The 15,342-nt window shown below is 39.0% G+C and overlaps 1 protein-coding gene across 1 annotated transcript in view; it reads left to right on the top strand.

The window, feature by feature from the left end:
- The first annotated feature begins 572 nt into the window (after nucleotides 1-572).
- UBR1 (ubiquitin protein ligase E3 component n-recognin 1) overlaps nucleotides 573-15,342 on the top strand; it is a 166,901-nt gene continuing 152,131 nt past the window's right edge. The window contains 3 exon segments of the mRNA XM_072624518.1: nucleotides 573-890; nucleotides 893-1,014; nucleotides 1,016-1,207. Of these exon segments, the coding sequence (XP_072480619.1) occupies nucleotides 590-890; nucleotides 893-1,014; nucleotides 1,016-1,207 (615 nt within the window). The 5' untranslated portion in view covers nucleotides 573-589.

Genomic DNA, 15,342 nt, shown 5'->3' with positions numbered 1-15,342 from the left:
CGGTCAGGAGACCTGGGTTCCACCCCCAGCTTCTTCCACTAATATATGAACCTCCCTCCTCTACTGTACTTAATGGATTCAAATCAACACATGTTGGCTTCATGCTAGACCTGGAGATACAAAGCTGACCTCACCCTAGAGTTCACAGTCTGGTAGGAAGGATGACACGTGCACAAGGTAGAAAAGGATTAAGTGGATAAGAATCCATATAAGGCAAAACTCATGCTTTCTTTTCAAAAGTGTCTAGATTTCACAGATTCAGGATTTATTTTGCCCCTTCAAAAACCTAAAGCAGCCCTGGTAATCAGGACCATGGTCAAGTCCTTTCTCACACATTCTGTCTCGCCTTACGAACAGGAAGGCACCTGACACTCACAACCCTGCGGTCATGCCCATTTTACAGTTGAGGAAACTGAGGCACGCGGGCTTGCCCAGGGTCTGGGGTGGGACTTGAACTCGGGTCTTCGCTACCCCAAGTCCTGCTCCCCATCCATCGCAGCGTCACAAGGCACTCGCTCATCCCTGGGGAGGAGCTTCCACGCCCACAGTCGCTCCCAGGTCCGGACCAGCCCCGGAGACACGTCCGGCCATGACGAAGCAGCTCCCGAATGCGAAGGGCTGCGCGTCCCCGCCGGGTCACTGTGGGGGGTGGGGGGGCGCAGCTGACTTCCTTTCGTCCAGGCTTTACGCGATGGGGTCGCTTAAACAGCACGGGGCCCAGCTCCCTCATCTACAAAAGGGAGGCGGGACCACGTGTTCCACTCGCCTTTTAAACCGTTTCTGGCTGGGCCACGGCCCTTCCGGAAGTTCGCCTTCCGCCTTCCGTTCGTTACCCTTCAAGAAAGCCGACCTCAATGAGACTGGGGGGCTGAGGGGCGGGGGAGGGGAGCCTCGGCGGAGCCCAGACTAGGAAAGGCAGGGCTCCGCGCGGCTGCAGGAAGTGACGTCAGCGTCCGGGACGCCAACCGGAACTTGCTCCCCGGCTCTGCGTCAACCCCTGCCACAGCCACCCTCTGAGGGGCTGTCGCAAAAGTGTCGCCCAGCCCAAGTCCGCTGGGCTCCAGACTGGCTTCCAGGCGTCTCCTCTGCTGGCTCGGCAGCTGCGGTGTCCCTCGGCCGCAAGATGGAGGATGTCGGGCTGTGGGAGGCGGAGCGGGCTGGCGTTCCCGGGCGCGGGGCTCCGCCGAGCGCTCAGGAGCTTGCCGCGGTGAGCCTTTCTCGTGGATTCCCTTTGTCGTCGCCCCCTCCTCGGGGCTCGGCCCGGCCGCGGTGGGGGCGATGCTGCCCGGCTAGGCTGGGGGGGCGGGGGGGTCAGTGCGGCGTGTCGGGAGAGACCCCGCCTGGCTGCGGAGGGGGGGCCAGGGCGCCGGCGCGGCGGCGGCTGCTGTCAGAGGGCGAGCCGAACCGGGCCGAGCCTGCGGCAGGGAGTGGGGGGCGGGGGAGAGACGGGGAGCCTCGACGCCGCCGGGGTCTCCTCCCTGCAGCACGGGCTGGGCGCTGGGATGGCGCACCCCTCGGGCTCGGAAGGCGTGCATTGAATAAACCGCTGCCGTGTGCCTAGTGTCGTGCCCGCGCCGGGGGTGCCAGGAACAATCCCTGCCCCGAAGGAACTTGTCTTCCTTTTACTTCGGGCTAGCCGCCTGCCTATCTGCCAGGCTGTCTGTCTGCCCATCTGTCTGACTGTCACCAGCGTGTCTATGTAGTAAGCGCTTTCACGGCACGTTTCCTATCCCCAGCGCTTAGCACACTGCCTGGCACGTAGTAGGTGCTTAGGAAATGCTTTTTTTAAAAAAAATATGTCTTTACATAGTGTATGTCATATATATGTATGTATGTATAATATACACACATAACTAAATATATTATGGGGGCAGCTAGGTGGCACTAGTTAGAACTCTGTGCCTGTTGTCAGGAACAGCTGAGTTCAAATATTCAAAACACTAACTTTGTCACAGTGAGCAAATCACTTAATCTGCCTGCCTCAGTTTCCTCAGCTGTAAAATGAGGATAATAATAGCCCTACCTCCCAGGGTTGATGTGAGGATCAAAGGAGATCTTTGTAAAGGACTTAGCTCAATGCCTGGCACGTAGTAGGCTCTGTATACATGTTAACTGTGATTATATGTATGTATACGTAATTGGATATGTATAGTCACAGATATGTGTACATACATCTACATACATATGTGTACACAATTACAAATGTATAGGCAGACACATGTAGCGTATATTTGTGTGTGTACACAGGTATGCATGCATTTATCTCTGTACGTGTATGCTTGTTTGTATCTGCAGTGTATAATGTATAATTATAATTTATAGTGTATACTTATACATGTGTATAATGCACTTTACATGTGTACATGCATAGATGTGTGCACTTATATCTACATATGTATATGCAGATACGTATCTATATGCTGTCATAAATTTTGGTAGCTTAAAACTGCATTATGATTTGTGACACTATATATTTGTGATGCTGTATACCCAGTACATATCTATGTGCATAAACATTTACATATGCATGCATCCATATGTCTATACACATTTATATATGTACACACATTCTCATTATACATATCTATGCATAGACTTGTAAAAATGTATGTATACATAAATACACATACACACAATGTCTCAGAAATCAGTGAAGTTTTAAGCTTTTAAAGCTTAGATAAGAAATATAAGGATAGAGGATAGGACTAGCCTTGTGATTTCCTTGGTATTGGGTATAAGGAAATTCCCTCTTCCTAGGTTACATTCTCTTAGACTTATAATTATCATAATTATGCCCAGCTTTCTCTGTATTCCCAGCACTTAGCAAAGTACCCAACACATAGTAAACAGTTAATAAATACTTGTTGACATTTTTCAGTTAGCAAACATTTGTTAAAGACCTTTTATGTGCTAAGTTCTGTGGGGTACAGAGAAAGGCAAAAAAAAGTTCCCTGCTCTCAAGGAGCCCACAGTTTAATGAAGGAGGCAATATGAAAGCAACTATGTACAAACAAGATATATACAAGATAAATTGAAGATGGTCCAAAGAGGGAAGGCATTAGCATTGAGGAGGGTCAGGAAAAGCTTTTTGTAGAAGGTGATATTTTAGCTGCAATTTGAAGAAAGTCAGGAAGTGGAGATGAGGAGGGAGGGAATTCCAGGCATGGAAGGGCTGTTGATGAAAATGCCTGAAGTTGGGAGATGAAGTGTCTTATTCGAAGACCAGTGTCACCAGAGTACTTGGCAGTGAGTAAAACATAAGACCGGAGGAGGCCAGGTTATGAAGCACTTTGATACCAAACAGTGATTTATACTTGATCTTGGATGTGATGGGGAGCCTCTGAAGTTTTTTGAGTAGGGGAATGACATAGTCAGACTTGCACTTCAGGAAGATCAGTGGGACAGCTAAGTGGAGGAAAGACTAGAGTGGGAAGAGACTTGAGGCTGATAGACCCACCAGCAGACTATTGCAATAATCTAGGCATAAGGTGATGAGAGCCTGTACCAGAGTGGTGGCAGTGTCAGGAGAGAAGAGGGTGAAATTGATAGACTTTGGCAACAGATTGATTATGGGGCCTAGGGCTAAGAGAGATTAAGGCTTGAGGAGTGGAGGATAACACCTAGGTTGTGAGCCCAGGAGACTGGTAGGATGGTAGCACGTTTGAGAAATTGACTCAGAGAGTTGACTAGTGCACTAAGAGGTTAAGTGACTTGCCCAGGTGATACCAACCTTATATCAGAGTCTGGACTTGAACCTAGGTTTTTCTGACCTTGACATCAGTTCTTTACTTGCTACACATTGTTACCTTTTCAACATGGAGAACTAGAGAGATCAGAAATGATGTAAGAGTTCTAGGAGGTGGCACCAGAACTGGGCTTTGAAGGGAGTTAGGGATTCCAAGAGGTGGAGATGAGAAAGCATCTTGAGGGCTGGTGAGAGACTGCCAAAGTTTTACATTGATGATTTAAGTCACATTTTGAAAAACTGGTGTTTTGATGGGCTGACCTTCTTTGCTGTGTTAATCTATAAAACTCAGACAGCTCTCCATGGTTCAGCTGTGCAGGCATGGCTTCTGATAAGTGGCACTTTAGTGCCACTCGACTCGCTGAAGTAGCTTTCATTTAGTAGAGCTTTGCTTCCTTGATTGCCACAACTGAAAGTGTGCTGTCCCTCCTCAAATTTTCTGAGAGCACTTTATTTGGATCTCTCTTTTGTCCCTCTGCTTAGTATCCCTTGTGTTATATTTAGCTGTGCATTTCATTCCATATCCCTTCCCCCATATACAGTATATGCTTCTTGAGAGTAATGTCTCCAGTACCTTGTACGTAGTAGGTCAGTCAATAAGCCTTTATTAAACACCTACTATTTGTCTGTGCTAAAAACTTGGGGATACAAAGAAAGGCAAAAGACAGGCCCTGCCCTTCTGGAGCTAAGTGCTTAATAAATGTTTGTTGAATTAAACTTAACTTGTTAAAGTGAACCTGTACATTTTAGGAATAAAGAGACTTTGTTTTGGAAGTGGATCTGGAAAGTAATATCTTTGCAGAATAGGTGTTAGAAAAATTTAGTAACAATGAAAGTTTTGTTGTGTGGGCTCCAGCAGAACTAAAAGAAATTGAATTAAAAGTCAGTAGCAACATTTTATACTATCCTGTTCTGTGAAATATAATTACTTTATCAGTTATCAGCAAAGGAAAACTGTATCTCCTGGTAACGTATTCTTTTGCTCAGAGTGGAAACAGCTAGTGATGCTGTTAGATGTTGATTTAGGTGAGAGGTGGAAAGAAAGAGTGTTTTATAAGAATAAAGCATCTCTTTCGATTGTGTAATTTGAAGATGTATAGCCACTGTTACTGTATTTTTAAGACATTGTGTATTTGCTTAGGGTCTGATAATGAGTGGAGATCCTAGGTCCATACTTGTTCTTACTTTGGAGCATAGAGACAGGAACAGGTGCTGTGGTTTCATTGGGTTAGTAAACTTTCAAGGAAGGAAACTCTTCCCTGCAATTTTTCTAAAGAGCTGCCTAGAAAACTGAGAAGTTAAACAACTTGCCTACTGTCAGTCACCCAGCCAGCCAATATTTGTCAAAGGAAGGACTTAAACCTAGATATCTTTGTCAACTTTTAGGTAGTGAAGATTCTAGTCAGAGTTGTATAGTGAAAATAGAGCTGGACTTGAAGACAGAAGACCTAGTTTTTAATGCTGGCTGTGACACTAACTGTGAAATGGGTTTTTGGGTTTTTTTTTTTAATAATTACTTAGGATTCAGTTTATTTTTAGTGTTCCTTGTCTTTGCTATTGTAATCATTACATATATTTTTCAATTTCTACTTATTTCATGCTACATCAATTTATTCATATTTTCCCATATTTATCTGTATTCTTCATATTCATAACTTTTTACTACACAATAATATTTCATTACATTTACATACATGATTTGTTTTGCCATTTACTAATCAATGAGCCCCCATTTTTTTCCCAATTTTGTGCTTTCTCACACAATCCTAATATAAATATTTTGGACATTTCTGTCTTAGACATTTTGGTAATATTGACCCATTGGTATTGCTTAGTTGAATGGAATAAACACTTTAGTCATCTCTACTTATTTTCAGTCTCTTCCTGTATGTTGGCTAATTCTCTGATTCTACAAACATGCCCATTTCTTTCCCATCCGAGAAAAACAAAATGAAAAGTAAACAAAAAGCCCTCCCCACTTGCTCTTTTTATCCATGCTTTTCCCTGTATTCCGCCTTTATTGCTAAACTCCTTGAAATGTAGTCTAAAAAAATGTTTTATAATTTATTTTTAGTCTTCATTATTATGGACTTAAAAGCATCAGCAGACATGAATATTCTCATAAACAAAGAATAGAAAAAGAGGATTGTATGTGAATTTGCAAATCTGTTACAGCTTGTATTTTTTTTTTTTTAAAGAATATGACAGATTCAGGACATAAATTCCAAAGCTGTCCTGCTTAACTATGTCTCCCTCTGTGAACTCCATTTTCTCTTCTCTGCATTTAAAAACATGTTTTATTGATAGTTGTATGATCTTAGGCAAGACACACTAACTTTCTGACTCTCAATTTCCTTGACTATCAATATAAAATGAGTATAGTTACCAGCCCTATTACCTTCATCACAGGGTTATTGTGAGAAAAGTTTATTGTAAACCTAAAAGAGACACATACATTTGAGTTATTAGGCCTATACTCTAAAAGATTAGGGAAATCCCAACCTCTATGATCATTCTAACCCCTCCAAATAAGAAAACTGAATCTAAGAGATGTTAAATGACTCACCCAACATACGAATTTTGTTGTAGTCGTTCAGTTGTTTCAATTGTGTCCAACTCTTTGTGACCCTATTTGGGGTTTTCTTGGCAAAGATATTGGAATGGTTTGCCATTTCCTTCTCTAACTCATTTTACAGATGAGGAACTGAGGCAAACAGGATTAAGTGACTTGCCCAGGATCACACAGCTAGTAAGTGTCTGAGGTCAGATTTGAACTCAGGAAAATGAGTCTTCCTGACTCCAGGCCTGTCACTATCCACTGTGTCACCTAGCTACCCTAACATACAGGTAGTTCAATCCGGTAAACAGTTATTAAACATTTGTCTACTGTTCCAGGTACTGTATTAAGCTCTCAGTAATAATAGCTAACATTTATTAACAATTAAGGTTTGCAAAGTGTTTTACATTACCTCAGTTGATTGTGAAAACAACGTTGTGAGGTAGTTGCTGTTATATCTCCATTTTATAGATGAGGAAGCTGAGACTGAGGGAGATTGAATGACTTGTCTAGTAGAGTCATAAAGCTAATAAAGCCTGAGGCAGGACTAAAATTCAGGCCTGCCTAACTCCAAGTTCGGCACTCTAGCCAGTGTACTACCTACTTTCCCTCAAATAGGAGAGCCACTGATGACTACTTCCTTCTGGATGTACTCTCTTCTTAGGTTAATGCCTCCCCAATCAGATTTTTTTTTGGGGGGGGATATGTGCTTGTTTACCTATCTGTGAACATGTGTCAGTTCCTAGTAGAATGTAAGTTTCATGAAGGCAGTATCTATCGTTTTTATCTTTTTTCTCTTGAGTCTACAGTGAAAAAGTGCTTTCTGATTATTTCCAAGGCAGAGCAGAATATAAATACATATAGAACATATTCTGCTCTTAAGAAGCTTGTAATTGAATTAAGTAAGGGGAGTAAATTAAAACAAATATAGATAGGTAGATATGGACACATAATATAGACACAGTCTATACAAAACATACATATGCTGGCAATTCAATATAGTGTGCATTTATTAAGTGTCTATTATGTTCAAGGTACTATGTTTGGTAAAGAAATACCTCTTCTTCAGTGACTTGGAAAAGGAGGAGAGAACAAGAAATTATAGTTAAGGGGATTTGAGGATACTAGGGAATGGGAGTAGATATTGAACCAGTACTAAAGTAATTGAGAAAATTAGGAGAATGACCAATAGATAATTAGATAATAGCAACAAAAATTAGAAGGGGAAAGACTGAAAGAAGTTCATTACATGGACCTTAGAAGGTAATTAAGGAAAAAAAATAAAATAAATAGCATACTGGAGAATAGTTTGCTTACCTTTTCTCCTAAATTGTAGAGGTCAGGGAGAATGAGAGAAATAAACTGCAATAGATTTGGTTACAAAGTTATGGTGTCCCAAAAAACAAAACAGAATATGGCAAAACAATTCAGCTGAAATTAGTTTTAGACCAACATGTCACACCATATGCCAAAATAAGCTTCAGATGGATACCTGACTATTTATAAATAAACTAGAGGAGCAAGGAAAAAAATACCTTTCACAGCTATAGATAAGGAAAAACCAAAGGAGAGATGAAGAGGATCAAAGAAGACAAAATGAACAATTATTTTTACATAAAATTAAAACTTTTTTGTAGAAATCAAGTGAAATAGCATTTAAGTACTTACTATGTGCTAGGCATTGTGATGCAAATTACAGATACAAATTAAGGCTAGAACTGTCCCTGATCTCGGAACTCCAGTATAGTAGAAGAGCCCTTCTGCAAACTGATGTAAAAGCTATGCATAAACAAGATCTATACAGGATAACTGGGAGGCATTAATATCAAGTGAGACAAAGAAATGCTCCTAGCAGAAAGTAAGGTTTTCACCGACATTTGAAGGAAGCCCCTGGGGGAAACAAGGAGGGAGAGCATTCCAGGTATGAAAGACAACCAGTGAAAATGCACGTTTGGGAGAAGAAGTGTCATGTTCAAAGAGAAAGTAAGCAGGTCACTGTCACTGGGTTATAGACTGGATCATAGAGTAAGTACATGGAGGAGAGTAATAGCATAAGAAGGCAGGAAAGTTATGAAGGGTTTTACAGTCCAAATAGAATATTTTATTTAATTCTGGTGGTAATAGAGAGCCTGCACAGTTTATTGAATAAGGGAGTGACATGGTCAGACCTGTGCTTTGATATTGAGTGGAAGGTAGACTAGAATGTGGAGAGATTTGAATGAGGGAAACCAGTTAGCAGGCTATTGTAACGGTCCAGTTTTGAGACAGTGAGATCCTGTACCTAGGTGGTAGCAGTCAGAGGAGAGAGGGAAGCATATATGAGAGATATTAAAAAGGTGATATATATTTTTATAATAGAGTGAATATGGAGTGTGAGAGAGTGAGGATTTGACAACCTACTGTTTGGAGAAAAAGATAGTGATTTGGACATGTTAAATTTAAATTATCTATGGGAGTTGTCAATTGGAGATGTCTGATAGTTGGAGATGTAAAAGTGGGAGTGAGGTTAGAGCTGGTTTAGTAGATTTGAAATCATCGGCATAGAGATAATTGAATCCATGGAAACTGATAAGACCACCAGGTGAAGCAGTATGGAAGGAAAAGAGAAGATGGTGTAGGTCCAAGCCTTGAGGGATACCCAGATTTAGTAGGTATGACCAAGATGAAAATCCAGCAAGAGACTGAGGAGGAGATCCAGGATTGAGAAGGGTCATGAAAACCTAGAGATAAAAAGGTATCAGGAAGAACAGGGTAATGATAGTGTGAGAGACTGCAGAGAGGTCATGGAGGGGAGGATTGATATTTTGCATTAGATTTGACAATTAAAGAATCGTTGGCAGTTTTGGAAAGAACAGTTTAGCTTGAATGATGAGGTCAGAAGCCAAACTTTAGAGAATTAAAAAGAGAGTGAGAAGTCTCCAGAGAGAAGTGATGAATTCAGTACAAATTGAAGTATAATTTTTTTACTTTATTTTTCTTGCCTTTTTTTTTTTGGCAACATGAATAATATGGACGTTTATGTGTATAATTTGTGTCATATTGCTTGCTACCTTAATGGGTGGAGAAGGAGCTGGAGGAACGGAGAGAATTTGGAACTCAGATTTAAAAAAAAGAACTTGAGTGAGAAAAAAGCAAGTGGAGGAAATAGTAGGGGACTGCCAATTGTAGACTGCCTTCATAAGAAGTTTAGTCACAAAGGGGAGGAGAGGTATAGAGCATTAGGTAGCATGGATGAATAGATCATGTAGGGGTTTTCTTGAGGATAGGGGAGACTTTGCAGCAAGAGCCACCACTCCATATGAAACAGGAGTGAGGGACAAGGTAGTGATGTCAGGGGTGAGCAAAGAAATGTGAGTGATGTGAGTTAAGGGATAAGGGAGAAGAGAGAGAACTCTTCTTGGTGCATCAGTTTTTTTCTTAGAAAGTTAACATATCCAAGATGTATAAGGGGTGAGTTTAAATGTATAAGAACAAGAATTCCAAGTTGATAAGTCCAGTTGATATATGATATATGTATGTAAATATGTGTGTGTATATTCCCAGTTAATATCCCCAGTTAATAAATGTTTAAGTATGCAAAACAGGCAATTCTGAAAGAAGAAATCCAACCTGTTAACAACCATGTGAAAAAATGTTTCACGTCACTTAATGATTAGAGGCAAGTTAAAACAACTCTGAGTTTCTATCTCAAATCCATCAGATTGGCAAAGATAACAAAAAAGGAATGACAATTGTCTGAGTAACTTTGGGGGGGAAAGGCATTCTAATGTATTATTAATAAATCTATGAAATATCTCTGAACTGTCCTTCTGGAAAAGCAATTTGGAAATTTTTCCCAAAAGCCACTTAACTGTTCAAGCCTCTTCCCCCCGTTTTTTTAAAATTCAGTTTAAATTCAGATCCACATTCTTTCCCTTCCACTTCTACCTTCCTTCATTGAGAAAGCCAAAAAACCACTACAAACATATGTAGTCAAGCAAAACACATTTCCACATGTTTTTTTTTTTTAAATGCCTCAGTCAACATTCTGAGCCCATCACTTTTATCAGGAGGCAGGTAGCATACTTCATCATGAGTCTTCTGGAATCATGGTTGGCCATTGTGTTCATCAGAGTTTCTCAGTCTTTCATAGCTGTTTGTTGTTACACTGTTGTTGTTATTGTAAAAATCTATACTCTTGGTTGTGTTCACTTCACTTTATATAATTTCATACAATTCTTCCCAGGTTTCTTTAAAACCATGCATTTCATCATTTCATCCATTTCAAGCAGAGCATTGGTACATGGATTTTGCACCCAGTATTAGGAATGTGCAAATGTCTTTATCCAAAAAATACCAAATAAATTATCTTTATCATGGATGACAGCAGTAAACCATTACTTAGCATAGTAGGATTCCATCACATTGATATTTTGTTCAGCCACTCCCCAATCCTTGGGGAGCCCCTCAGTGTCCAATTCTTTGACATCACAAAAAGAACTACTATAAATAATTTTGTAAATATGATCCCTTTTCCTCTTTCTTTGATCTCTTGGGTCAAAGGGTATTGTGCATGCTTTTTGAAAAGTTGATACCACTAAGTAGATCAGTATCCTGAAGAGATCAGAATGAGAAGAAAAGAATTCATATGTACAAAAATATTTGTAGCAGCTGTTTTTATAGTGGGAAAGAACTGAAAACTAAGGAGGAAACCAGTTACAGAATGTCTGAACAAATTATAATACATGAATTATGACATAAGAAATGATGAAAGGGACAGTTTCCAACAAAACTGGGCTGACTTATATGAACTCATATAGAGTGAAGGTTGGAAAATAATTTATACAGTTAACAAGATTTTAAAAGAAAAAACAACTCTAAATACCTTAAAAACTAATCACTGGATGGCAGAGGGCCAATGATAGAGCCTTGCTACCCTCCTTCTAAATCAGAAATAATGGAGCTGAATGAGATATACACATTTTTTAACCTGAACAGGCATTTGTTTTTGCTTGATTATGTGTAGTGATTACAATTTTAAAAAATAATTTGGACAAAGGAGGAAGGAAGAAGTTAGTGAGAGAGTAGCCAAAAGAAAAGAAGGTCATTGAAGCATTAAAAAAACAAAACAAAACAGAAAAGAACATCCAGAAAACCAGAGGGAAATACAAACAAGTAGAACAGCTTTGAAAATTGAATGTTAAATTTATTTTGTACTTAGAAAAGCAAGCTGCAGTACTAGATGTTTGCAGTTTCACATATAATCCTCTTTTTCTGTTCTTTGTGGATGGAAATGCTCATTTTATTTGATATTTAAGGTCAGAATAAAAATAAAATAAAGATAAAGTTTATTGACTTTAAAGAAAATCTGGTCTAATTCCCTCATGTTGATCAGGAAAAAGTCACAGAGATGTCATAGGATTTTTTTTTTGAGATAGTGTCCAGACCTTTGATTTTTTTTTTTTGTGAGGAATTCTCAGTTTGGAAAGTTTCTCCAGTGATGTAGATTGACACTTTATCTGTGATTTATGGTATTAGGTAGCTGTCTGGTTGCACCAAGAGGTTAAGTGTTTTATCTATGATCATGTAGAGATTATGTGTGAAAGGTGGGGCTTGAACCTGTTTTTCTACTTCAAGGTTGATCATCTAGTCATTATGTCATGATACTTCTCAGCATGACATAGAACTGTAGATTTAGAATTTTAAACACCTCATCTATCTCCCTCCTCATTTTATAGCTGAAGAAACTGAGGCCCAGAGAGCTAAAATATTTGCTCATAGTCACCCAAAATAGGAAGTTATTGAAGCCTTATTCACTCTTAGGGCCACAAAGCCTGATTTATACTTTGGTCCTCTACCTTCAAATGTAATGCCAGACAGACCAGGACCCAGAATTAGGAAGACCCAAATTAAAATCATTCCTAGATACTTAGAAATTTTTTTTCAGCTTCAAATCCTCTGTCTCCCTCCATCCTCTTCCTCATTCATCTGTAAAGGCAAGAAATATGATACCCTTTATAAAATGAAGTCATGCAAAGCATATTTCTTCATTAACCACGTTGTCAAACAAAAAGCAAGAAAAAAAGAAAAAAATGTTTCATTCTGCACTCAGAGCCCATCAATTCTTTATCTGTTGAGAATAAAAAAAAGACCTCCCCTATGAGGTCATGACCCACAGTTTAAGAAGTGCTGAAGGAGTCTCAAGTGGAAAAACATTTAAGAAGCCCTGTTCTATACCACAGCTAGCCACTTTGGAAAGGAGTTCATAAAAAGAATATATGAACCTGCTATTTGCATTTAAGATAAGTAGAATTGAATGGAGCCTTTCTTAAAATAAAGAGTTTCCACCCAAAACCATCAGCAAGCCTTATATGCAATGATGATAAGCTAGATGCATTTCCAGTAAGATGGGGGTGAAACAAGGATGTCCATTATCACCATATTCAATATGGTACTATAAATGGTAGCTTTAGCAACAAGCAGAAAAAGAAATAGAATAGGCAAAGAGGAAACTAAGTTATCACTCTTTGCAGGCAATGTGATGATATACTTAGAGAATTCCAGAGAATCAAGTAAACATTGAAATAATAAACAACTTTAACAATGTTGCAGGATACCACATAAATCATCTGCATTTCTGTATATTACTAACAAAGCCCAATAGCAAGAGATAGAAAGAAAAATCCCATTTAAAGTTACTGTAGACAGTATGAAATATTTGGAAGCCTACCTGCCAAAACAAACCCAAAGACTATATGAACACAATTTCAAAACACTTTTCGCACAAATAAAGTCACATTTAAATAATTGGAAAAACCTCAGTTGCTCATGAGTAGACAGAGCTAATATAATAAAAATGACTATTCTGTGTAAATTAATTTACTTATTCAGTGCCATACTAATCAAACTACCAAAAAATTATTTTATAGAACTAGAAAAAATAATATCAAAATTCATCTGGAAAAACCAAAGGTCCAGAATATCAAGGGAATTAATGAAAAGAAACACTAGAGAAGGTGGCCTAGCCATACCAGATTTTAAATTGTATTATAAAGCAGCAATCGTGTAAACCACTTGGTATTGGCTAAGAAATTGAAGGGTAGATCAGTGGAATAGGTTAGGTATACAAGACACAGTAGTCAATGACTATAATAGTCTACTGTTTGATATACCCAAGGACCCCAACTTCTGGAATAAGAACTCACTGTTGGACAAAAACTGCTGGGAAAACTGGAAAATAGTATGGTGGAAACTGGGCATGAACCAGTGCCTGCTCTTCAGAATAAAGTTCAAATGGGTACACAATCTAGATATAAAGGCTGATACTTTAAACAAACTAGGGGAGCAAGTTATAGTTTATTTGTCAGATTTATGGAGAATGGAGGAATTTGTGACCAAACAAGAGATAGAGAACATTATAAAATGCAGAATGGGTAACATTAAATTGAAAAGGTTTTGCACAAACAATGCAAACCAATGCAGCCGAGATTAGGAGGGAAGCAGAAAACTGGGAAAGAATTTTTAGAACTAGTGTCTGTGATAAAGGCCTCATTTTTAAAATATATAGAGAACTGAGTCAAATTTATAGGAATACAAGCCATTCCCCAATTAATAAATCGTTAGAGGATATTAACAGGCAGTTTTCAGAGGAAGAAATTGAAGCTATAGTCATATGAAAAAATGCACTAAATCACTATTGATTAGAGAGATTCAAATGAAAACAACTCTGAGGTACCACATCACACCTATTAGATTGACTAACATGATAAAACAGGAAGATGGTGAATGTTGGAGAAGATGTGGGAGAGTTGGAACACTAATTCATTGTGGATGGAGCTGTGAGCTGATCCACCCATTCTGGAGAGCAATTTGAACTATGCCCAGTAGGCTATTAAAATGTGCATACCCTTTGACCCAGTGGTGCCACTTCTAGGGCTGTGTCCCAAAAAGATCATAAAAATGGGAAAAGGACCCACATGTACAAAAATATTTATAGAAGCTCTCTGTGGTGGCCAAGAACTGGAAATCAGGGGGATGCCCATCAATTGGGGAATGGCTGAACAAGTTGTGGTAGATGAATGTAATGGAATACTATTGTGCTATAAGAAATGATGAACAGGTGGACTTTAGAAATACCTGGATAGACTTATATGAAGTGATGGTGAGTGAAGTAAGCAGAACCAAGAGAACTTTGTACACAGTAACAGCCTCGGTATGGGAGGACTGTTTCTGATAGGCTTAGCCCTTCACAGCAATGCAAGGACTTAAAACATTCACAAAGGACTCGTGATGCAAATTGCCATCCACATCCAGAAAAAGAACTATGGAGTCAGATCGTAGAATTGGAGCAGACTTTTTTCCTGTTATATTATGTTGTATTTTGTTTTTCTCATGGTTTTTCCCATTCCTTTTAATTCTTCTATGCAACATGACTAATGTGAAAATGTGTTTAATAAGAATGTATGGGTAGAACCCATATAAGATTGCAAGCCGTCTCAGGGAGGGAGGGGGAGAAAATTTGGAACTTATGGAAATGATTGATGAAAACTAAAAACAATTAAATTAATTAATTTGGCGGAAAAAAAAAGATAAGTGGGATTGACCACAATTGGGGAAGTAGATAGTATAATATGGTAGAATTAACTCAGGATTTGCAGAATTAATTTGCCCTACTAAATGGATAGAGAGTTTTGAAAGAGTTATTATACTTAAGGGTATACCTTCCATCACCAGGTACTGGAAAAAGTGGAACCCATAGTTTTTGTATTCACTTGGTTTATTTTTACTGAATCTTGTACTACCCTTCAGAACGAGACTTGCTTTGGAAATATGAGACTGTAATAATTTAATGTGTGTCTATAATGGGCAAAGCATTAATCATTTTGTTGAAAGGCAAGTTTTGTTATCAAAAATTTTACGTGACCAAGAGATTCCTAATTCAGTTAGCTAACAAGCATTTAAGGTTTTTACTATGTGCTAGACTCTTGCCCCAGAGAGTATAAAGAAGGGAAAAATACAGAAAGGCAAGTTGGAGATGATTTTTTTATTGGTGTAATTTTTG

Source organism: Notamacropus eugenii, chromosome 7 (genome assembly GCF_028372415.1).
Source record: "Notamacropus eugenii isolate mMacEug1 chromosome 7, mMacEug1.pri_v2, whole genome shotgun sequence".
Lineage (NCBI taxonomy): Eukaryota > Metazoa > Chordata > Mammalia > Diprotodontia > Macropodidae > Notamacropus > Notamacropus eugenii.
This window is presented reverse-complemented; position numbering and strand designations above follow the sequence as displayed.